General features: G+C 43.6%; 3 protein-coding genes across 4 annotated transcripts; all 3 read left to right on the top strand.

Annotated features, from left to right (window-relative positions):
* The first annotated feature begins 645 nt into the window (after positions 1-645).
* Positions 646-11,829, top strand: DOHH (deoxyhypusine hydroxylase). Of its 2 annotated transcripts, none has more exons than XM_051971979.1 (5): positions 646-1,550; positions 6,930-7,262; positions 8,046-8,122; positions 9,962-10,199; positions 10,607-11,829. In XM_051971979.1, exons 2-5 carry the CDS (start codon positions 6,989-6,991, stop codon positions 10,942-10,944), a joined length of 927 nt encoding a protein of 308 aa, XP_051827939.1. In that variant the 5' UTR covers positions 646-1,550; positions 6,930-6,988; the 3' UTR covers positions 10,945-11,829. The 2 variants fall into 2 exon arrangements, with proteins under 2 accessions (XP_051827939.1, XP_051827938.1); XM_051971978.1 differs by having other exon boundaries at positions 647-1,538.
* A 106-nt stretch (positions 11,830-11,935) lies between these two features.
* SMIM44 (small integral membrane protein 44) lies at positions 11,936-19,617 on the top strand. Its single transcript, XM_051971981.1, has 2 exons — positions 11,936-14,757; positions 15,739-19,617. The coding sequence occupies exons 1-2, from the start codon at positions 14,541-14,543 to the stop codon at positions 15,996-15,998; spliced, it is 477 nt and encodes a 158-aa protein (XP_051827941.1). The 5' UTR covers positions 11,936-14,540; the 3' UTR covers positions 15,999-19,617.
* Positions 19,618-19,749: 132 nt separating this feature from the next.
* SMIM24 (small integral membrane protein 24) lies at positions 19,750-22,642 on the top strand. The gene is made up of 4 exons (XM_051971980.1): positions 19,750-19,910; positions 20,147-20,258; positions 20,795-20,863; positions 22,282-22,642. Exons 1-4 carry the CDS (start codon positions 19,844-19,846, stop codon positions 22,388-22,390), a joined length of 357 nt encoding a protein of 118 aa, XP_051827940.1. The 5' UTR covers positions 19,750-19,843; the 3' UTR covers positions 22,391-22,642.
* Positions 22,643-24,092: the final 1,450 nt, after the last annotated feature.

The raw sequence follows: 24,092 nt of genomic DNA on the forward strand, positions 1-24,092 counted from the left end.
TTCTTGAAAAAACTCTCAGTTATCTTGTATCTCTCTTGTTTGTACATATGTATTTGCATGTGATTTCCCCAATCAGAGAATGAGCTCCTGGGGGGAGAGGAGGTGTCAGGGATTATTTTTTGCCTTTCTTTGTATACCCAGTAAAGATCTGGCAAAGTGCCTGGCACATAGAAGGGATCTAATAAAATGCTTGTTGACTCATAGAGACAGTACTCTAAGAGATGATTTTTGAGTGAGGAATTTAGGTCTTTTAAGTTTTACAAAGAGTCCTTTTAAACAAAATCTTTTTTGATTCTCAAAATAACTTTAGTAAGCAGTTCAAAAGTGAATGACCAGCTGATTTTTCTTGCACATGACAAAAATAGAAATGTGTCTAAAAGGATTGTACATGTATAAACCTATATCACATCGCTTGCTGTCTTAGGGAGGGGGGAGTAAAGGAGAGAGAGGGGGGAAGTAAGGGAGGGACCAAAAAATCTGAAACACAAAATATTATAAAAATCAGTACTGAAAGCTATATTTACATATATTTGTGAAAAATAAAACAAAATACATGAGCCATGATTTTTAAAATTGTTTAAAAACTAAAAAAAAAAAATAAGTTTCACAAAATGAAAAAGGCAAGGAAAAAAAAGGAAATATTGCTTTTTATATGGCGAGGGGAAACTGAAGCTCTGAGGAGGAACACAATTTGTCCAGATTTATATTGGTGTAAATGAACGGCAGCCAAGCCTGGGGTTCACCCCAATTGCCTATCCAGTGCTTGCTTTCCCCACTCCACCCGTATTTCCCTCCTGTTTCCTCCAGGAGAGGTAGCGCGTACAGGGAGAACCGAATCCGCGAATCACGTAAGGGTGACGCGAGTGGGGGGCCGCGGCGCGCCGTCTCAGCAGGGGCAAGTCACTCACTCACAGTGGGAGGGGCCGGGCTGCAGTGGAGGGAGTTTCCCTACGCAGCTGAAATTACAGCTCTGGACCAAACACTCATCAACGGAGAGACAGGGCGCCAATAAGTGGAGTTGTAAAGTTTTTGAAGCCTTTTAGAATGAATTGTACCGGCGCCCGAGGTAACCAGTCACTCAAGCCAGAGACAGCTCCAGCCCCACCTACTGGGCCTTCGCCGCGCAAGCCCTACCCAGCATCCTTCGGTCCCTCCACGAGAAGCGTCGCGGGTGGTGGAGCGCACGCGCATTCTGCCGCACGTCTATTATGCCGGGTTTGAATCGGCACCTACCACTTCATGCGGAAGGGGAACCCCTTTTCTAGAGGGACAAACAGTCCGTCTCTTTTTGTCCACTTCTTGGGGCAAGAACTACATAGAGGACGTAGTAGACTACTTTAAACGCGACGTGTAAGTCCCCAGGTCTCAGTTCCTTTAGTATTTCCGAAGTTTCTCCTTCCTTGGTGAACTTGGGTACGCGTGTTCCCCTCTTCTGTTCACATTGGTACGTTCTGGGCAAAGCCACGTGATGGGAAAGATGGTTGCTCCCAGAGCGTACTAGGAGTTGCGGGTGTTGCTGCCGCCGGGTGAGCTGCCAGGTGAGGATTGAGGTAATGGGTTGGAGTTTTACGGGCACTTGGGGATCCAGCGGATCTTCTCCCCTGGGCGGGAGGACGGGAGGTTCCGTAGGGATCAGGCCTGGGATCGGATCTTCCTCGTGGGAGATCTAGCCTTTCCACAGCCGGGGGCTGAGGGAAGGAGCTGGTTCCGAGAGTCCCCGCCTGATTCTCCTTCCCTCCTTTTTCTCCCTGAGCGATCCCATCTTTAAACAAGTTTATCTGCGTGGAGTGGGGGAATCCCCACCCTGAACCTCTTGATTGTTGCGCTCTTCCTTTCCCCCTCGCGTTAGACGGTGAGTCCCTTAAGGGCAGGGACCACGTTTTTTCCTTCCCTCTTCCCTAACTTTGGAATCCCGTTGTATACAGCAGACATTTAACAAGTGCTCCCTATTGGTTGGTTGATCCTGTATCAGGTCCCATCCCCCAGTCTCTAGGGATGACATCTTCACCGGATGGTATAGGGAGACCCTGAAGTTTATCGAATAGGGAGGAAGTAAAATAGTCAGGTCTACAATTCTGGGGAAATTGATGAGTGGGGGTGGATTAGAGAACGGTTAGAAGACTTGCAATAAGTTGGGGTAGAAGTGATTAATGCCCTATTTAACTTGCGATCTAGGGGAGTAAGGCGAGAGAGAGAGAAAAAAGGTTTTGTAAAGGTGTCTTTGCATGTATTTGGAAAAATAAAATACTATTTGAAAAAAGAAATAATTAGTTCCTCAACTAAGTTATTGCTTTGTGAATGGAGAGGAGATACGCAGCAGAAATGTTGAAGGTTATTTCTTTGAGGATGGGCTGTATAGGGTGAGTGAGCAGTGAGTGAATGGGAGGATGAGTGGTATCCTTGACAGTATCAGAAAAGGGGTAAGTTTGAGGACCACAATAACCGATTTGGACAAAAGTGGGCTTTAGATGCCTAGGGCACATCCGGCAAGGCAGTTAATGCTGTTTGTCTGACTGGGATTCAGTAGAGAGAGGAGGATTAGAATTGTAGATCAAGGAACCATCTATATAGAATCATCAGGGAAACCAATGAGAGCTGATGATGGAATAAGTAGAAGATATAGAGCTCTCAAATAGAAGGGGTATATAAGGTACTTGCAGGCCACATACTGACAAGTCATCTATGTCTTTTTGCACTTTTTTTGTAATAAATATTCCATAATTATATTTTCATCTGATCCCTGAAATATCAGTTTGTTAACTCATATTCTCCACTTTTCCAGCACTCTCAGCCTTCTCTCTTTTCATGTGGAAGAGCTGGAGGGTGGAACTAAACTTCCCCAACTTTTCCAAGCTGGCACTGGACTCTACAGTTAATTTTCCACTTTCCATCTACAGTTTTTTGTTGGTATTCAGTGGTTTCAATCATGTCTGATTCTTAATGATCCTATTTGGGATTTTCTTGGCAGAGGTAGTGGAATGTTTTTTTTCATTTTCTTCATAGATGAAGAAACAGAAGCACATAGGGTTGTGACATGCCCAACGGCACCCAGCTAGTAAATTTGAGGTAAATTTCAGTTTAGGAAGATGTCTTCCTGACTCCAGGTGTGGCACTCTTATCACTGCACCTCTAGTTGCTTTTGTTAATTAATTGTCAGTAATTAAAAGAGCTACATAATCCATATCTGTTCTCTTAGGATAAAATATTTTAATACCATACTTAAATACTTTAGACATTCTTCTCATGTTCCTTCCAGCGGTGCAGATTGTATTCCATCTGAACTTCCTCATTCTTTGCAGTACTTGTCCCCTTCATTCTTTCCAATACTTGTCCCCAGGAACAATCAATTCTGCTAAGAAGGTCCTTCTTACATGCTGGGTACCCTCTTCCTCCAGATCTTTTTACATCATGTGGATACTCCTGGGACAACATGTATTATCTACCTATCACCGATACCTTGCTTTGGACCAGCTGACTTCCTTTAGCTGCCATATATGACTTTAATGGTATACTTTTTGCCATTCTACTGCCTCCAAATGAGGCTTACAGCTCTAAAATGAGACCTTTTTGAAAGAAATGGGGAGAGGAATAGAATTTGGAACTCATAATTTAACAATGAATATCAAAAATTATTTTTACATGTGAAAATAAAATATAAAATATTTTTAAAAGAAATAAAGGGATGAGAAAGATGCTGATTGGAGGTCATTTAGGATTTTTCAAATCAGACTTGAAGGAAAAGTATGGTCTGCATTTGAACCTATATAATAAGTATTTATTTCTTCTTGAGCACATACATGGTATGTGAATAGCCCTATGATGCATGTTGGGAGGAATCATTGAGTGAATGAATGTCTTGCCCTTGATCTCGGGGGTCTTGGTCTAGAGGAAGAGCTCAGCTGTGGGGGTGCCCAGCTATCATTTGTCAAGTATGAGAAATCTAAAAGAGCCAGATTATCTTAGAGATGAGCTGGATTCTCTCTGGTTGGAATAGGCAGCACTGGGGCCAGACCCTGAGAGTCATACAGAATGAAAGCTCTATAAAAGCCATGCTTTAGCCCTCAGTCTGGAGTGTCATGTTCAGTTCTGAAGGCCACATTTGAGGAAGGACGTTAATTCTTAGTTGGGGGGTCAGATTTCATTGGTATAGGGAATTCCCAGGTGAGGACCCTCCCTCTCTTATGAGGCTTTTAAGCACTGGAGCTGGAATTAGGAAGACCTGAGTTTAAATTCCAACTCAGATACTAACCAGCTGTTTGGCCTGGACAAATGACTCAACCTTTCTGGGGCAGTTTCCCCATTTATAAAATTGGAATAATAGCACCTATCTCACAGAGTTGTGAGGATCAAATCAGATAACATATAAAAATGCTTTGGAAATATTTATACATAATTATGAGCTATTATTATCTGCAACTTCTGGTTTTAGAAAGTTGCCTAGATCATTAAGAAGTGGCCCAGGGTCTTATGGCCAGTATGTGTCAAAGGAGGGACTTGAACCCGGGTTTGCCTGGTCCTGAAGTTGCCTCTGTCCATTCCACCTTCTCCAAAGGTTCCTGGCTTCCTCAGGCTGAGTACAGTGCCCTGCTCAGTTCTGCTTAATCCTATGATCTCTGTCAATTCCACAAGAATTGTTGAAAGAATTTAGTGATATTTTAGCCTGGAAAAAAAGATTTAAGATCAGATGATGGATAGTGATACCCAGAATATCTGGTGCCTGTTGTCCATGTCTATCTGGATCTCTCATGGGTACTTCTAACCAAGCTTTGTATCTAAAGCAGAACTCATTCTCTTTCTCCCCAGATCTGTGCTACTTCCAAACGGCCTTGGTTTTGTCTAGGGAAGCACATCCTTCTAGGTACCCAGATTCCCAATTTTGGAATCATCCTGGATGCCACACTCTGCTTTGTCTCATCTAACCAATCAATTGGCAAATTTTGTTGATGCTCCCTCTATATAGAGCTACCACCCTCATTAGGGACCTCATCCTCTCTTGCTTGAATAGTATTAAGATCCTCGTTGATCTTCCACCACTCCTTCTCCCCAAAGTCCATACTCCATGTAGCTGTCAAAGAGATATTCCTTTATTTGTTAACTTAATTTTACTTTTTTTTCCTAATTACTATCTTTGTAAAGATAGTTTCCAACATTCTTTTTTTTTTTTCCCTGAGGCAATTGGGATTAAGTGACTTGCCCAGGATCAGACAGCTAGGAAGTGTTAAGTGTCTGAGGTCAAATTTGAACTCAGCTCCTCCTGACTTCAGGGCTGGTGCTCTATCCACTGTGCCTTCTAGCTGCCCCACCAACATTCATTTTTATAAAAATTTTAGTTCAAATGTTTCCCCCTTCCTTCCTTCCCTCCTTCCTCAACACAGCAAGCAATCTAATACAGGTTATACATGCACAATCATTTAAACATACTTCCATATCAGTCTTGCTGTGAAAGAAGAATCAGGAAAAAAAGGAGAAAACCATGGCAGGGAAACAAATTGAAAATAATATACTTCAATATGCATTTAAACTCCCATGTTCTTTCTCTGGAGGCAGGTGGCATTTTCCCTTACAAGTTTTTTGGAATTGTCTTGGAATACTGTATTGCTTAGAAGAACTAAGTCAATCACAATTGATCATCACACTGTCTTGCTGTTAATCTGTAATATTCTCCTGGTTCTGCTCCCCTTACTCAGCATCATTTAATGTAAATCCAGGTTTTTCTGAAATCTGCCAGTTCATCATTTCTTAGAACACAATAGCATTCCATTACATTCATATACCACCAGTTGTTCAGCCATTCCCCAGTGGATGGGCATCGCTTCAATTTCCATTTCTTTGCCACCACAAAAAGAGTTGCTATAAGTATTTTGGTACGTGTCCCTTTTTTAATGATGTCTTTGCACTGTATATCTAGCAGTGGTATTGCTGGACCAAAGGATATCCCCAGTTCTGTGGCCCCTTGGGCATAGTTCCAGATTGCTCTCTAGAAAAAGAGAGATTTCCCGTGCTATTCCACTGCCTCTCTCTTGCTCCTAGGATGAAATACAGATCTTTCCTTTTGGAATTTAAAGTTGTCTCCAGTCAGCCTTTCTGGGCTAATTGATTACATTGGCTTTCTTTTTATCCTTTATTCTAACCAAACTGATCATCTTGCCCTTTTTTTTTTTTTTTAAACCATGCTTTATTGTCTTGCTTTTTTTTCACCATACTATATTTCATCTCTCATCCCCATACCTCTGTTCAGGCTGTCGCTGTGCATGGGCTGCATTCCCTCTTCACCTCTGCCTCCTAGACTCTCCCAACAAAGTTCAATTTGAGCACAGCCTCCCACATGATAGGTCTCCTAATCCCCCCAGCTGCTTGTTTCTGCTATAAAGTACCATTAACAGCAATAATCATAATAATAGCTAAGCTTTGCACAGCACTTACTATGTACCAGGCACTGTTCTAAGTGCTTTATGATTGTCGTGTATTTGGCCCTCATAGCAGCCCTGGGAGGTAGGTGCTCCCCCTTTTGTACAGATGGGAAAACTGGAGCAAATGGAAATTAAGTGACTAGCCCCAGTTCACACAGCTACTAAGTATCTGAAACCAGATCTGAACTTGGGTCTTTTATGACCCCAACCTGACACTATCTCCTGCACTCCTTAAACTGGCTCTTGGGGTTTATTGTATTTCTCCCAGTGGTTCACAGAAGAAGCCAAGAGGCAGATTGAGGTTTTATTAAAGAAAAAATTTCCCTACAGAGCCGGCCTAAGGTAAAATGAGCAGCTTGGGGGAGTTGCAGTCTCTGACGGTGGTGGAAGCTAATAACCTTTTTTTGTTCAGGATTGAGTGAACCCAGATTCCCCGAGGGGTCAAACAGAACAAATTGAGCTGCTGAGCTGCTGGGATTCTAGGTGCAGGAGACTTTACCTTGAACTCTTTTCCCGCAGGATCCAAGCCCACAAGTCACCTTAGCCAGCCTGGCAGAAGCCTTTGGATTGCAAGCACCATGGTAACAGAGAAGGAGGTAGAGGCCATTGGGCAGACCCTCGTGGATCCTAAGCAGCCCCTGCAGGCCCGTTTCCGGGCCCTGTTCACCCTTCGGGGGCTGGGTGGGCCTGGGGCCATTTCATGGATCAGCCAGGCCTTCGGGGATGAGTCAGCCCTGCTGAAGCATGAGTTGGCCTACTGCCTGGGCCAAATGCAGGATGTCAGAGCCATCCCTGTCTTAGTAGAGGTTCTGAAGGACACAAGCCAGGAGCCCATGGTCCGGCATGAAGCAGGTGAGTGAGGCCCTGTGGTCCTGCCCGTTCCGTGACCTGTTAACAGTACTTCTCATGCATTGGGGGAGGGATCCAGTATCACCAGCACAGATTTGTGTGGCTCCTACTGTTGTCAAGGACTGCACTGGGCACCTGTGGGAGGGATTCCCGCCTTACAGAGCTGGATGAGTATCATGAATTGAAGGCCCCTGGCAGCCGGGGCCGTCAGGGATTGGAGTTGGGTTTCAGGAATGCAGAGGAATTCAGGAGGTAGAGGAGAGGCATTCCTGGCAGGGGTGTGAGCGGAGGCCCACAGGAGGGAAAGACTTGTGCAGAGAAATGACGGGAGAGAAGGCTGGAAAGGCGGAGTGGCACTGGATTGTAGAGGACCTTGGAGACCAAGCAAACAAATTTAGACCCTTATCCAGTAAATGCCAATAAAAGCTGAGAGATTTCAAGCATAAGGAAAGCTTGTGCAAAGGGTAGAAGACCGTGGATCGGCCTGGGAATCAGAAGATCTGGTTCCTAGTCTTGGTTCTTCCATTAACTTGCTGTAGGACTTTGGGCAGGCCCCTCTACTTCTCTCCCTCCTTTCCTTCTTTTTCTCCCTCCTTCCCTCCTCCTTTTCTTCCTCCTGCTCTCCTTGCCTCCTTCCCTCTTCTGTAACATGAAGTGGGGCCTGCTTGATTATTGCTAAGATCCTTTCTAGTTCTTTCTTTTCTCTAAGGTCCATTCTAACCTCAATATTCTGTGTGCAAAGGACTCTCCCAGCTTTGATAATCTCTGGCTGCTTTTCTCTTTCAGGAGAGGCTCTGGGAGCCATTGGCAACCCAGAAGTATTGGAACTCCTGAAGAAATACTCCAAGGATCCTGTCATTGAGGTAATATAATACCATTTTCTTTTTTTTTTCCTCTCAGTGGCTTCCAGGTCTCCTGTTACTTAGTTTTTTGTTTGTTTGTTTTTTTTAGTTTACTTATTTATTTCGTGAGATCAGATTGGGAAGATATTGTAAGGTGCTAGGATTTAGTACTGGAGCAAAGAGTAGAGAGAGAAAGGCAATAGAAAATAGAAATTTAAGCTAGAAAGGTTAAATTTTATTAGCTTATGAAGGGTCTGGCAGAGGCATTGGAAATCCATGGACTAGTCCCTTTCCTCTTTAAAAGCTCCTTTATGTTTTTTAAGTACTGCTTTTCCTCCTCACCTCCACAATCTTCTCTTGAAACAAGGAAATACAATTAAGTGAAACAAACCAACTCATTGGCCCTGTCTGTTATTAGATGCCCACATCACATCTGCAGAGCCCCTCTGTCAGGACAAAAAGAGGGAGGTGTGTTTCATCGTCAGTCCTCTGGAGGCAGGATTGCCTGTGGCATTGGTCTGAGCTTTTTTTATTTTTATGGTCAACTTGTTATTGTCTTCTTGATACTGCTTGCTTCTGCTTACTTCCTTTTGTATCTGGTCATCCAAGTTTTATTAAGCTTATCAGATTTCTCATTTCTTACAGAGCAATAATATCTAATTATATTTTTTATGATTATTCATTCAACATTTATTAATCAATCAAGTATTTGTTAAGTATTACTATGTGCCAGGTACTGTGCTAGGTATTGGGACCCAAGTACAAAGAAAAAACTATCTCAGCTTGTATTCCTTTTTTTTTTCTTTCATTTTTTTTAATGAAAACTTTTTATTTTCAAAATATATGCATGGATAATTTTTTAACATGGACCCTCGCAAAAGCCTTGTGCTCCTTCTAATTATATTTCTATACTCCAAGTTGTTCAGCTAGTCCAGTTAATTGATGGGTGCCCTTTTTTCAGTTGGGGGTTCTTGCTTCCATAAAAAGTGCTGCTGCTGCATATATTTGCAATCCTCTCATTTTATAGAAGGTTTTGCAATGCTGGGAAATCCCCAACAACCTGCCCCTCCTGAATCACCAGCTTTCAGGTCCCCATTAGAGCTTAAAATATTAAATGTCATTTAATCTAGCCCTTCCCCTTGCCCCACAATTTTGAAAGTGAGCAAATAGGAGCCCCCCCAGAGAGAGGACATAGCCTGCCTGATAATATGGAGCAGGGCATCCCAGAGATGGGATGGGATCCCAGGCCTGTGGCTAGCTCCTAGAGCTCATCTCTTCTCCTTCCAAATGTGTGGTCCCCTCTCTTCCCTGCACAATTCCCAGCAAAAATTCTCAGAAACATCATCTTACTCCCTCTGGTCTAAACTCCTCTGGCATCCAAGGCAGTTGTAACTTGGCTTCATATGGATCTGCTCCCATCACACAGTGTGTCCATCTCTAATTCAGAGGCTAGAATTTGGACTTTTTTCCCTTTACTGAGGCAGTTGGGGTTAAGTGACTTGACCGGGGTCACATAGCCAGGAAGTGTTAAGTGTCTGAGACCAGATTTGAGCTCAGGTCCTCCTGATTTCAGGGCTGGTGCTCTGTCTGCATTAACTAGATGCCTCTGAATTTGGATATTTCTAAACTGCTTTTAGGATTTGTAATGCTTTCCTTGCAATATCCCTGTGAAGTAAGCATTGCCTCATTGTACAAATGAGGAGACTAGCTCAGAGATATTAAATAGCTCACCCATGATCATGGGTGCTGACCTTCAGACTCCAGATCTGCTTCATCTCATTGGTTCAGACCAGAGGTTGGGTCCCTGAAAGGAATGGGGGAGCTCCTGGAGGCTTCTCAGGGTCCTCTCCTTGTCCCCAGGTGGCAGAGACCTGCCAGTTGGCAGTGCAACGGCTAGAGTGGCTCCAGCAGAATGGAGGGGAGCCCACGGGAAGCCCCTATTTGTCTGTGGACCCAGCCCCGCCAGCCGAGGAGAAGGATGTGGGGCGTCTTCGGGCCATGCTGCTGGATGAATCGCGTCCCCTTTTCGATCGCTATCGGGCTATGTTTGCTCTACGAAATGCTGGGGGCAAGGAGGCCGCACTGGCTCTTGCAGACGGTGAGGAGGGCACCCAGAATGAGGTGAAGGAGGTTGGGCCCTTGCTTATACCCCCTGACATTTCTAATTTGTATAAATTACAAAGTTGGAGAGTGAGTTTGGGCCTTGGTTGCCCCATCTGGAATTCTTCTTTGTCTCCCAGGAGGTTCAGAGGATAGCATGAGATACTAGGAAGGAAAATGTTTTGGGAGAAAGAGATATCTGTCTTTGATGATGTGTCCTTCCTCCTGGTTCTCTCTCATACCGCCTCTGGGAGGCTCAATGCTCTCCAGTCTCCCTTCTAGGTGACTCTCCTCCCCTTCCCCCTAGATTGCCCCCAGGGCCTCTCTATGGCCGCCTATCTCCCGCCCTCTCCTTCGGATGGCTCCCTCACCTGATCGGCTTTCCTTCCTGGTTCTCGCCTCCAGGTCTGGGCTGCGGCAGTGCTCTATTCCGCCATGAGGTGGGCTACGTCCTGGGCCAGCTGCAGCACGAGGCCTGCATCCCCCAGCTTACAGCCGCGCTGGCCAGCCTAGCCGAGAACCCCATGGTACGGCACGAGTGTGCCGAAGCCCTGGGCTCCATTGCCCACCCTGACTGCCTGGCAGCACTGAGGGCCCATGCGGCTGACGCGGAGCGCGTGGTGCGGGAGAGCTGCGAGGTGGCCCTGGACATGTACGCCTATGAGAACGGGCCCGAGTTTCAGTACGCCAACGGCCTGAGCCAGCTGTGCCAGCCCTCGCCTGTGCTGGACGGGCTCTCCTGACTCTGTAAAGCTCCTGCTGCTGTGGCAGCTGCCCCCATTCCTGCCTGGGCCTCATCTTTCTGCTCCTGAACCTCCTTGATCCTCTCACAGTCCTGGGGGTGGGAAGTGACCTGGGTGGGAGGTTATAGGAACAACTGGGATCTTCTGGGAAGGGGGATGCAGAACCTACTAGGAGCAAGGCCAGTTCTGTGGATCATCTCTCTTTTGTGGGCAGGAGACCAGATCTGCCTCAGAAGGGATTCATCTCTAGTAGGTTAGGGCTTTGGGGAGCAGTTTGGGATCTTTTTTGGGGCAGAAGAGAACCATTGGAATGGGATCACTGTCTTACCAGAAGGTGTTGGAATCTATATTGAATTAGGAGCAGATTGGGATCTTTAGGGTTCTCTGTGGGGAGAATCTAATGGTAATGTGGGATTTAAATTTACTGGGAAATTGGAATTGTTTATCAATAAAACTAGGCTTATTGGGGTCCCTTTGGAGAAGATCTGGAAAAGAATTTAGATTGGTTGGGGGAAAAGGTGCGTAGCTTCTTTATAGTTGGGATTTTCTGGAGGAAGCTCTTTCTGAGTTTCAGCTCTCCATCTGACCATATATCCCAGATCATCTGGGCAACTTGGAGAGGGAAACCCACCCATATATATTCTCTTTCCTATCATCTACTACCTATCTGGAAGGGAAAAGCATGGATAGTACCTGCCCAGTTAGATGATTGGGATGGGAGTAGGGACCCTTAACTTTTGAGGGAAATGAAAGGGGGATGGATCACAAAGTGGGCAGAGTTCTTAAGTGGATTCTTCCCAGGGAGATGGGAGCTGGGCTAGACCTGGGGGAAAGCAAGAAGTCAGGCCCATTTGAACTGAGTATTAAATTATTTGTCTGAGAAAATCATGTGAAGTGTCTATGTGGGATGAGGGTGATTAAAAGAGAAATGCTGAAGGGCTGTATCTCCATCTTGAGCTAGTTGTCACAAGTTCTGACTTCTTGACCCAACTCTTCTGTTCATTGCTATACGAATGGAGATCTTGGGATCTCCAATAATTCTAATTCTTATTCCTTAATCCTTATTCTCAATTCAGTTGTTTGTTGTAAAGAATTTTAAACTAGAAAAAGAAGAAATTAAAACCCCCCAATGAAATACCAAATTAGAAATTCTGAAAATCAAAGAGATTTATAAAATTGAAAATAAGAAAAGTATTGAACTAATTAATACGTCTAAGTTGGTTTTATGAAAAACCAACAAAATAGATAAATCTTTGGTTAATTTGATTAGAAAAAGGAAAGAAAAAACCAATTACCAGCATCAAAAGTGAAAAGTCAACTTAACCACTAATGATGAATAAATTTAAACAAGTTATTTTGCCCAATTGTATGCCAACAAATTTGACATTCTAATTGAAATGGATGAATATTTATAAAAATATAAATTGTCCAGATTAATAGAAGAGGAAATAAATCATTGAAATTTCCCATTTTAGAAAAAGAAATTAAGTAAGCCATCAATTAACTTCCTAAGAAGTCCCCTGTTTAAGAACTACTGACCACTCTATAAGGTCAAAATGAGTACATGATTTAGGCATAAAGGATGATATATACTATCAGCAAATTGGGAAGAGCAAAGGATAGTTTACCTGTCAGATCTTTGGAGAAGGGAGGAATTTATGGTCAGAGAACCAAAATACATTATGGAAAGCAAAATGGACAACTTTGATTACATTAGTTTTTTTTGTTTTTGCACAAATAAAACCAACATAGCCAAGATTAAAAAGAAAAGAGAAAGCTGGAGAAAAATTTTTCTAGCTGCTGTTTCTAATAAAGACCTCACTTTTTAAAAATAACTATTCTTCAAAATTCATGCAAAGTTAATTTTTGACATCCACCCTTACAAAACCTTGTTTTTCCAATTTTTCTCCCTCCCTAGTAATCTAGTATAGATTACTCCCTTGCTAGTAATCCAGTATAGGTTAAATATGTACAATTCTTCTAAACATATTTCCACATCATGCTGCACAAGAGAAATCAGATCAAAAGGGAGAAAAGGAAAAAGAGCAAGCAAACTTTTAAAAAAAAGGTGAAAATATGTTGAGATCCACATTCAGGCCCCATACTCTTCTCTGTGGATGCAGATGGTTCTCCATCACAAGTCTATTGGAAATGAAGGCCTCATTTCTAAAATATATAAAGAACTGAGTCAATTTTATAAGAATACAAGTCATTCCCCTGATAAATGGACAAAGGATATGTACAAGCAATTTTCAGATGAAGAAATTAAAACCATCTATAGTCATGAAAAAATGCTTTAAAACTATTGACCAGAGAAATGTAACTGAGATTACTCATGCCTTCCAGATTGGGTAATGATGAGAAAAGATAAGATTGGAGGGGATTGAAAACTGGAACACTAATACATTATTGGTGGAGTTGTGAACTGATTCAAACCAATCTGTAGAGTAGTTTGGAACTATGCCCAAAGGACTATAAAACTGCACACCCTTTGATCCAACATTGTGTCTACTAGGCTTATATCCCAAAGAGAGCATAAAAAAGAGAAATGGACTCACATATCCAAAAATGTTTGTAGTAGCTCTTTTGTGGTGGCAAAGAATTGAAAAATGAATAGATGTCCATCAATTGGGGAATGGCTGAATAAGTTAAGCTATATGAAAGTAATGGAATGTTATTGTTTTATAAAAAATGAACAAGTTGATTTTAGAAAGGCCTGGAAAGATTTGCATGAACTGATGCTGAGCAAAACAAGCAAACCAGGAAAACATTTTACACAGGAACAGCTAGATTATGCAATGATCAACTATGACAGACTTGCTCATACTCAGTGGTTCAGTGATTCAAGGTAATCCCAATAAACTTTGGATAGAAAATATCCATTTTTTCCCCTCTCATTTTTCCTTTCTGTTCTGATTTTTCTCTCCCAACATGATTCATAAGTAAATATATTAAATAAAGGAACATTTACAACAAACAAAGAATCCTAGACTGAAAATCAGGAGATCTGGCTTTGGTCCTAGCTGCTATTAACTCACTATGAATAAACATCTTCCCCTATGGGTCTCAGTTTCCTCATTTGTAAAGGGAAAAGTTCAATGAGATAATTTCTAAGCTCAATCTGTCAGTGGAGAGTCTGAGCTCCTATTTAGGCCACACCCCTTGAGGGAACCCCAACAACTTTTACCATGTTTCCCTGCCCTACATCCAACCATCTCAAGACCAGAATTCTGTAGGGAAATGCTTGACTAGGATGTGGGAAGTCCCCCAGCCAATTTCCATCATACCCTAGGAAGGGAAAGGAGTAATGGTGATTCCTTCTATGAGGTCCTAGTCATATAGTGGACCAGAGTCCAGGAGATGTGGCTTCAGTCTCAGCCCTGCCAGACTGGTCGTCTGATCCTGTGGTCTCTGGGCCCCACCAAGTCTTTCTGTTCCATCCTCCCACCCTCACGATAATCTCCACAATCCTCTTAAGTCCCTAAGACCCTTAATGCTTCCGCTGCCATCCTTGGGGATGAGTCACTCCAACATTGCCAGTCTCTTGGGCACCATGCCCCATATCCCCCTGTTAGACCCCCCTGCTGAAGGTCGGGATGGTAGGGGGCTGGGGCTCTCGGCACCTGCTGGAAGAGGAGTTTGAGGACCAAACTAAGGAGCCGCCCCTGTTTGAGGACTATCGACCACCTGCCCTAGATGCTGTGCCCCTGCCCAAGTACGTGCTGTACCTGCTGCTTGCTGCCCTCGTGGTCATAGCTGTGGCCTATGCCATTGTTGGGCACCTCATCAAAGACCTCATGCATGACCTGGCTGGTGAGTCCTTGGAGCCTGCCTCCTCCTGGGAGCCTTCTAGAGAGCAAGGTAGAAGCTGCCCCTTCATGTGCTTCCAGCCTCCCTTCCTGAGACAGGGCTAAGGTGAGGCTCCTCCTGGGGAGCCCTTGGGGAATATAGTGGGGCAGAGGGGGCTGGCTCTCTCCCCCTTCTCCCCTCATCCAGGGAAGAGCTCATTTGTGAATGTGATGGAGATTACCTGGCGCTTAAAGTATGGTGCTTGTCAGTTTCAAGTATGATAATCCTTTTCTAAATTTCCAAAAACCCAGAACCCCACATCTTAAGACCTGCACTATTGAGAACATATATGACAAGAAAAAGACTACCTACTGTTTATTCTATTAAGTATATCTGCATATTAATACAATATCATTTACAAACATTTGAACAATAGTAATTTGCTTTCAAGTCCAGAGGCCTGCATTTAAATTCTGCTTCCTCAGTTTACTGGCTTTGTGATACCAAGAATTTAGAGTTAGGGTTAGTGTAACACTGTCTCTCTCAGCCTTCGACTCCTTAGCTGTAAGATAATCATAATAATCACTCTCTGCCTCACTAAGGTTATTGTGCAGGCCCATCTGAGACAATGTACATAATATACTTTGTAAACGGGCAAGCACCAGACCAATGTTGGTGTGGGGAGAGAAGAAGAAATGATGAGGTAAACCTGGAAGGCTTCCTGCCCTGCCCTCCATCCATGGAAAAAGGGGGACCACAGCGAGAAATGTGATTTACCCTAACACCCTTTCTAGGAGAGAGAACGTCAGGTAAGAGCCAGGACACCTAGCTTTGCGTCCTGAGCCTGTGTCACAGCATGGGTATATTCCCTATTTTCTCTCAGCTTTTTCATCTGGAAAATAAGGATGCTTCTGGCCCTTGCCGATCTTCCAGGCCCTTGGTGAAGGTGGGAGGAAAAGCGCAAGAGGAGGAAAAAGGTTGTCCTATCTATATTCTTATGTGCAGATTGGGCCTTTGGGCCGAAGCCAGACCAGCCAGAATCAGTAAGGGAGCTTCCCAACAGCCTAGAAGGTGAAGACCTGGAGGAGCTGGATCTAGAGTTGGCCCTGACCTGGCAAGGGGAAGAGCTGACTGTTTTCTCGGATGATGCCCCAACTGGGGACAAGGAGCTCTCGGAGTTCCCCTGCTGTTCTCCCCACACTGCTCCTAAACGCCCTTCCATCATCACCTTCCGAGAGCCAGGATCCCAGCAAAGCCTAGAGTAGAGAGAACCAGGAATGGATGTCTCAGCAAAAGCATGAGATTGATCACAGCTAAGGCTGCCACAAGGGCCCTGGATCATTTAGCACCACTCAGAAGGAGAAAATAAGAGGAAATCTCACTGATACTGGATTTTTGTGAGACCTCCTTTTATATTTCTAACAAGTAATCTGGAGACTGAGTTTGTGAAAACTGAATTCTGTTCCACCACTGGCCTGACAAAAACCATAATCTCAGCTGGAACGGACCTCAGAGACCATCTAGTTCAAAGCTTCTTAAACTGTGGGTTGCTACCCCAGATGGGGTCTTATAACTGAATGTGGGGGTCACAAAATTATGATTCCTTATCAATAAATGTTTATTTGTATACCTATTTTATATACCTGTATACATGGGGTCACAAAAATTTCTCAAACAAAAAGATATCACTGGTAGAAAAAATTTAAGAAGTCTTGAATTCTACAGCAGTGTTCCCCAATCCACACTGGGCTGCAAAACAGTCCAGTATCTCAGTTCTCTATGCAAGTAGCTCAGCCCTTTGCAGCCTGAATGGTGAGCTTCACCCACAGAGGAGGGAGCAGGCAGGAACAAGCTTATCACACAGTGGGAAGGGAAGAGAAGGTTGATGTTTTACATGGATGGATTTTGTGGACTAGAAAAAAATTTGCTAGAGGCAGATGCTGATGACTGGGAAACAATGCCCTAAAGCATTCCCAAGGGGTCATCACTCTGTCTCTGCTTATGGGGAAAGGAGGCTATGCTTTCCATTGCTAAACAACTAATTTTTTTTTTTCTTTTTGGTTCAGACCTGTGATTTCATCAATAAGGGGCACACATTATGGAAATTCTAATGGCAATTGGCAGTGAATTTGCACTTAAAAGTCTTAGGTACCTGGAAACATTAAAACAGCATGTATTAGAATTAGGTCTTGATCTCACTACCCATCACACTATCTCTATCCATCACACTGTCACCCGCAGCTCTGATTATTAGGGAGTTTGTCCTCATGCTGAACTGAAATCTGCCTCCTGCTTACTTCTCCCCACTGTGTTGAGTTCTGTATTCTAGATCCAGGCTTAGAAAATCAGTCCCCTTTATATGACAACCCCTCAAAGGTCTGATGACTCATAAATCCCAAAGGAAAAAGCATTGCCAAGGTGGAAATCCCATTCCCCAAATCTGAATGTCCTTCAGACCTTTTTCCCTGCTTCTTTTAGTCCCCAATACTGCTCCAGCCTGTCTCCAACAGGCTGAGCAACAAAAGCCTATGCTTTCAGTAGCTGGTAGATAGGTTAGAAATAGTTGCATTTGGACATGGGGAGGATGGCAGGACAACTTTCAGCATTCAAGATTTTCTGGACTAGGAATTAGGCGTCCTGAATTCAAATTCTGACTCTGGTATTTGCTACTTGTGTCACTTTAGTCAAATTTGTGCCTCAGTTTCTCCTTATGCAAAATAGAGTTGGACTCAGTAATTTCTCAGGTTATATTTAGCTCTAATCTTTTAAACCTGTTGTCTGCCTGGATCTCTACTATGCTTTCGATTCAGTTCTCTGTACTGAATTTTCTTATCATTTTGAGAATGTGATTTTTATTCCCCCTGCCAGACCGAGAACTTCTTGAAATGGTGTCTCCTCTTGCCTCAACTATAGAATAGTCAAGCATAGGGCCCAGAACAGCATAGTCAAGACTTACTAAACTGATGGAGATCGAGGGATTTGGACCACTGGGCTGCTAGCCTGAGGACTAGCAGCTACTAGTTCCATCTCTACTACTATAAGCTTTGTAATCTTTAGCAAATGCTTTGTTCTTTCTGGACCTCAGTTTGTTTTTGACAGGAAAATCAAATGAAGTTTCTATAACTCGGGAGACAGCATGGTTTTTTCAAAGTGAATTGAATGGACTTTGAGTTAGAAAACCTTAGGATTGCCTCCTGACTGCTACACCATATAAAAGGAAGCAAATTGACTTCACCTTTCTGAGCGTAAATTTCTATAAAATGGGGACAGTAATATCTGAACTATCTACCTCAAAATGTGGTTGTGAGAAAAAATGCATTGTAAAATAGAAATGTGAGTTCTTAGATAAGCTAATGGGTGTAAAGTACTTTGGACAGTATAAAACAGTCCCGATTTGTGTTGTTCCTCCCAATCACCCAGGAAACAACTGCACTAGTTCTCTCTCTCCATAATCTGTCCACCCCTGGGCCTCAGTGGTTCTCTGCTTTGGAAGGAATGTATATGTGTTAGGGGATGGGCTAGAGGGGGTAGGAGGCCTGTGGATAGGGGAAAGGCAAGAGAAGGAAGATAGAAGTTGATTACTTTGTACTTTGACCTTGAAGCCACGTGCCAGGGCTATGGCTTTTCTCATGGAAACTGGGATAGAGTCCACCTTCACCTAGGGAAGGGCTAGTTAATGGGCTAATGGATGACTCATATTATAATAAGATTTTGAACTGAGAAAGACTTCCAAGATCACTTGGTACAATTCCCTCTTCCACAGAACAAAACTGAGATTGAAAAAGGTTAAGTGATTTGCCCTGTGTCATTCAGCGAATAACACAACCCAAATTCAAAACAAAGATTTGCTCTGCCATTGATTTTCTATATAGCTATGGGAAATCAAGTTCCCTCTCTGAGTTTCAGATTGTTCTTGATCCTCTGATCTCTTAGGTCCTTATAATGATCTGTGACTCCAGTACTGACTCATCCCTCCTTCCTCAGTGGGGCAGCATTGTATGGGATCTGGTCCCTGAGAGGACACCTTTTATAAGATTGAGATTATATTCCTTGCTGCTCCAATGGACTCTGCTCCCTATTTTGTTGTTTTCTTGGCGCAGGGGCACATTTAACCTAATTCCCCACCTTCCAGCTCACAGTCGGGGCTTCTGTGGAGGCACAGTCAGTCTCCACAGTGATATCCTAATAGTTGACAATAGCATTTACCTTAATAACATTTATGCTCTCTTTTGCTATAGTTGTAGAGGGGAGACTGAGGCTCAATCCTTGACTGAAAAAATGGCTGTGAGGGGCTCCATCCATTGGCCTTAGTGAACAAGGTCTCATTAAGATTTGAGCTTCCCCATAGCTCAGTCTAAGCTGATGAACTGTTTGCACCCAGAAGGTTCCTAAATCTAAGGATTAGGAGAAGAATCTCTTTTTGAGGACTGGAACTCTCTCATTACCAGAGACCATGACCTATTCTGATCATAGATACTGAGGCTTTGTTGATCTCAATTACTCTAAGTTCCTGGCAGGGGCTCCCCAAATTGTCCCTTTTTGCCCTGTGGTGAAGCCATCCATGTTTTCTTTAAGGACCAGTTGTGCTTAATGTTGAGTAGAGATAATGGATTCTTACTTCCTGAGAATGGGACCCAGTTAATTGTTACCTAAGTCCAGAGTCTCTCTCCAGTTAACCCTTTGTGTTTGGGTGGAGGATGGCCCTCAAGGACTGGAGCTCCTAGGAGTGGCCTGACAAAGCCCCTCCAACGTGAGAAGGACCAACAGGATGCTTGGGATGTGGTCGAATAAGAATAAAGAGTTTCGTTCTTTGGTTATCCTGGAGCCCAGTCACCTAAGATCAAGGCCACAGAGGGTTAAAAGGGAAGAAAGGTGTGGTCCCTGAGCAGCTGGTAGTTGTGGAGTTGTGGGGCCTTCAAAGTCCAATAAATAATCATTCTCCTACCAATATTGCACTCCCCACGCCCCAAACTCTGCCCCTTCAGCTTTAGCTTATCTGGGTGGGGCCTTTGGAAGCCATCTCTCCAGCTCCCGTCTGCAGCAGTCAGTGAAGAGAGAGGCCACACTCCAGGACCTTAGACAGACTGACCAGCCACGGCTGCTTGGCCCCATGGCGCTCCAGGAGACCCTCTTCGTGTTCTTTGTGCTATTGCTGACCTCAGCGGATGCCCAAAAAGGTGGGAGTTCAGGGATGGGGAGGATGGGGACACCGTGGGCAAGGGGCTTCAGGGAACAGCCCAGGACCCTGCTGTGGCTCTGGGTCTCCCAATCTCCCTGTTTTCACATGGAGCATTTTGGAAGAGGGAGAAGACAGGGAGAAGGAAAGGGGGAATTGCTCCCTCAACTTCCTAGAACCTCTCACCTTCATTTTCTCACTAAAACCGAACCTGTCTCTGTTTCTCTGTTTCTGCAGTGATTGAGAGGAGGCTGCAGCCCTGGCTGATGGGCCTGACAGCTGTTGTGGGCTTCCTCTTCATCGTCTTCATCCTCATGCTGGCCAACCGGCTTTGGTGTTCCAAGAAGAGGTGGGAAACCTTGCTCCTGGGACCCGAGGTTCCCCCTCCTCTTCTTCATCCCCCTCCTCTTTGGGACCTGGCCAGAGAGCCAGGCCACTTGGATTGGAGTCCCAGTCATATCTACCACAAACTCCCTTAGCGTGACCTTGAACAAATAGTGTACTCATCTAGTAACTCAGTTTATTATTTATTTATTTTTAAAGCTTTTTATTGACAAAACATATGCATGGATAATTTTGCAGCATTGACCCTTGCATAATAATCTTGTGTTTCAGATTTCCCCCCCTTCCTCTTCCTCTCCCCTAGATGGCAAGTAATCCAATATATGTTATACATGTTAAAATATATGTAAGTCAGTTTATTAATCTGTGCAATGATGGAATTGGGGCTCATCTTCAAGTTCTAAGTTTCTGGAATATTAGGGATTGAATCTTAGCCTGAGGAAGTATCCCATGATGTGTGTGAGAGGGAGGTGTAGGGAGGAAAGTGAGGATGAGATGGGAATCTGGGCTGAGGAGAACCTCCTGATTCTTTTTCCTCCCCAGGAACGATGAGGAGGAGGAGTTTGAAGAAATCCAATCAACTCGGACATTCTATGATAACATTCAGTTGAGGTAAAGTGTGCAATTATATCATCACATGTGCACACAAATATACATGTGTATATTTTGTTTTGTTTCAATTTGATATACTTCTGTGAAATAATATAAAGCACCCCAGATTTGGAGATAGGACACTTGGGTTCGAGTCCCATGTGATGCTCATATAGACTGTCTCAGTTTCCTCACCCACCTGTAAAATTCCTATAAGAAAGGATTTGAACGAATGTTTTCAAGATGGTTGTGAAGAAAGAACTTTGACCAGCCTGAGGCTACAGAGCTGGGAGCTGTTACCTTTGCGTGCTCTTGAATGATTGCTTGCATATTTATGTGTCTTTGTCTTTGTTTCTGTGTCCAAATGCAGGTACCCAGGTGGGCACCGAATACTTGTGTGTATGCAGGGACATATAGGCTCAATAGTTGCATTGTATACATTATTTTGCAAGATTGGATCATCTGTGTAAGGAAGTACAGGTCTTATGGCCAGGAAGGTCTGGATTCAGATCCAGTCTTCAACATACTTCAACTTCATTCACAGATACTTACTTAAGTAGGTGAAACAGTAAATGGAACACTGGACCTGGAATCAGGGAGGCCTGAATTCAAATTTCACCTTAGAAACTTATTAGCCGTATGACCTTGGGCAAGTCAGTTAACCTGTCTGCCTTGGTTTCCTCATCTGTAAATACTAGCTTCTACCACTCAGAATTGTGCCTGGCACATAATAAGAACTTTATAAATATTTATCATCATCATCCCTTCAGTGTCTAAAACAACGCAGATTTTTAAGTTATAGAGCAGTGATCAGTGGCCTCTGGAGTAAAATAGAGGCAAATTCTTATTCCAGAAGTCCCTCACACTAATGAAATTACCCCTGGGTGCACAGGGCTAAGTCTGTGTGTTCTATGTGTATCTGTGAGGTGTGTATGGCCCCCAATATGCTTTACTGTACTTTTTAGTGATTTGGACAAGGAGGTGGAGGTAAAAAAGAGAGAACTGAGCCTGAAAAGAAGCTTTGAAGTGGGAATAAGCTGAGTTTGTGGAGAAAAGAGGGACCAGGAGGGAGGAACCCCATCTAGCCGGGGCAGAGAGGTCCTTTAGAGGCACAAGAATGAGATTTGGAGAAAGAGCTTGGGGCTAGACCATGGGGTATCAAAAGCCAGGCTAAAGAGTCTGGATTTTTCCCTGAGGGTTGTAGCTTCGGAGGAGGATAATCTCTCCTTTGTTTTTGTTCTCTACCTTGTCCAAAACCTTCTCCTACCTTTTCCCCCGCTCTCAGCTCTTTCCAAAAGGTACTTGACTTTTTAGGTACCTAAAGCACCAACTAGGACAAGAATATCCTCCCTTGGGCAGTAACTGGCCCAGTCAAGAACTTCCTGAGTCTCCCTCCCCTCCAATAGGCTGGCATTGAGATCTGGTCATCCTTTCTCTAGGACATCATCTGAATCATCAAAGGAAGATAAAGGACGCGTCAATGAAGCCTTGGAATCAGATGAAGTGGCAACTGTCAGCAGCGAGGCTCAGAAATATACTTCCATGTGAGGGAGGCCCTCCCGCCAGGGAGCCCCTGGGGCAAATCCCCAGATTTCTTTATGTTTGTCTCCCAAACTCCACCTCTGGGAACCCAAGGATGATTCAAACTGGAATAACAGAATCCTGTTATCCTTAGACCCTATTCCTCCTCTTCTCCCTGTATGGGAACCATGGAGGAACTGGGGCTATGAGTCCATTTCTTTCCCTCCCCTCCCCATTGAAGATTAGCTAACAAATAAAGGATTATTTATGGAAAATCCAGCCCCTTTACTGCCTAGTGATGGCTGATTCTTCTCTAAATCATGATTAGGAACACAAGATCACAGATATAGATACAGAAGATTCCACCCCTTCATTTTCCAGACAAGGAAACGGAAGCCCAGTGAGGTTAAGGAAAAGGGCATCCTGGAATGAGTCTCAGAAGACGTGAGTTTAAGGGCTATTTTTTCTTTTAGGTTTGTGCAGTGAATAGAAATGTCAGGAAGACAAGTTCAACTCCAACCTGGCACTCTTACGAGCTGTGTGACCATATGCAAAGTCACTTAATTGCTGCCTGCCTCAGTTTACTCATCTGTAAAATGAGAATAGCAATAGCACCCACCTCTCCTGGTTATTATGAGGACCAAATGAGATGATTGTAAATTGTAATTTGTAAAGCGCTTAACACAAGGCCTGACTGGATGGATAGTAAGCATTATAGAAATGTTCGCTATAATTATTACTGACCATTTGCAAGTTACTTTTTTATGTGCTTTAGTTTCCTCATCTGGAAAATGAATGGTTGACCTAGATGATATTTTAAGTCACTTTCTGTGCCCCCTGCCAGTTTCTTCAATAATCACTCCCACTGCCTACTCCATAATTTCATTTTACCACACACTGGTTTCTCAATACCTGTTCCCTCTCCCCATTTGTTTAGTGATTCTGTGGCTAGATACACACTAGTGAAGTACAATGCTAAGAGGTCTTTCACCCCCACCTGGTCACTGTCCTGAGAGACAAGATTCAGAAATAGGAAACAACTAAAAAGCCTCATTCGGGTGCCTTTTTGTGAGAAAAGGAATAAGTGAAAAGTCTGAATTTTAGGATTTTTTTTCCTCCAAGGAAGTGCAGCTGTATTGATTTCAAAACCATAGGAAAGCCCTGCCTCTTCTGTGTTGTCAAGTTGAGGGTCTGCTTTAAATGCTTTTCCCCTTCTTGTGCCTTAGTTTCCTCCCTTTGTGAGGGTACAGGTTCTCAGTGCAAGTATGAGGATATAAGAACTGCCAAGAAGAGATTAGAATGCCTTCTTCAAATATAAAGGGATTGCCAAACATTGTTTCTATGCCAAAGAGGCTTTGGTGCAGTATCCACCAGTCTTTGACGCTTCCCTTCCCACCTTCCACCACCATATTCTATTTATACTATTATGACAGCTTCACATTTTCTGGACTTTGAATTGGTTGGGTAGAATAGTAGAATCACACTCAAGTCGAGGTCACATGTTGACTGAGAAAACTACAAATTAACATTATCTATGTTGTACTGTATTTTATTTGGTTAAAACACTTCCTAACTGCATTTTAATCTGATTCTGCCACACTTGGGAGTTAATGCTTATTGCTGGGGCAGGTGGTAAGTTGATATCTCAGTTTGTATCACCTATTTTCATCCAGATTCTAAACATGTATTTCTAAACATAATTCGGAGGAACCCTCAAATCTACTATTTC

The sequence above is a fragment of the Antechinus flavipes genome, chromosome 1 (assembly GCF_016432865.1).
Source record: "Antechinus flavipes isolate AdamAnt ecotype Samford, QLD, Australia chromosome 1, AdamAnt_v2, whole genome shotgun sequence".
NCBI classification, from domain to species: Eukaryota; Metazoa; Chordata; class Mammalia; order Dasyuromorphia; family Dasyuridae; genus Antechinus; species Antechinus flavipes.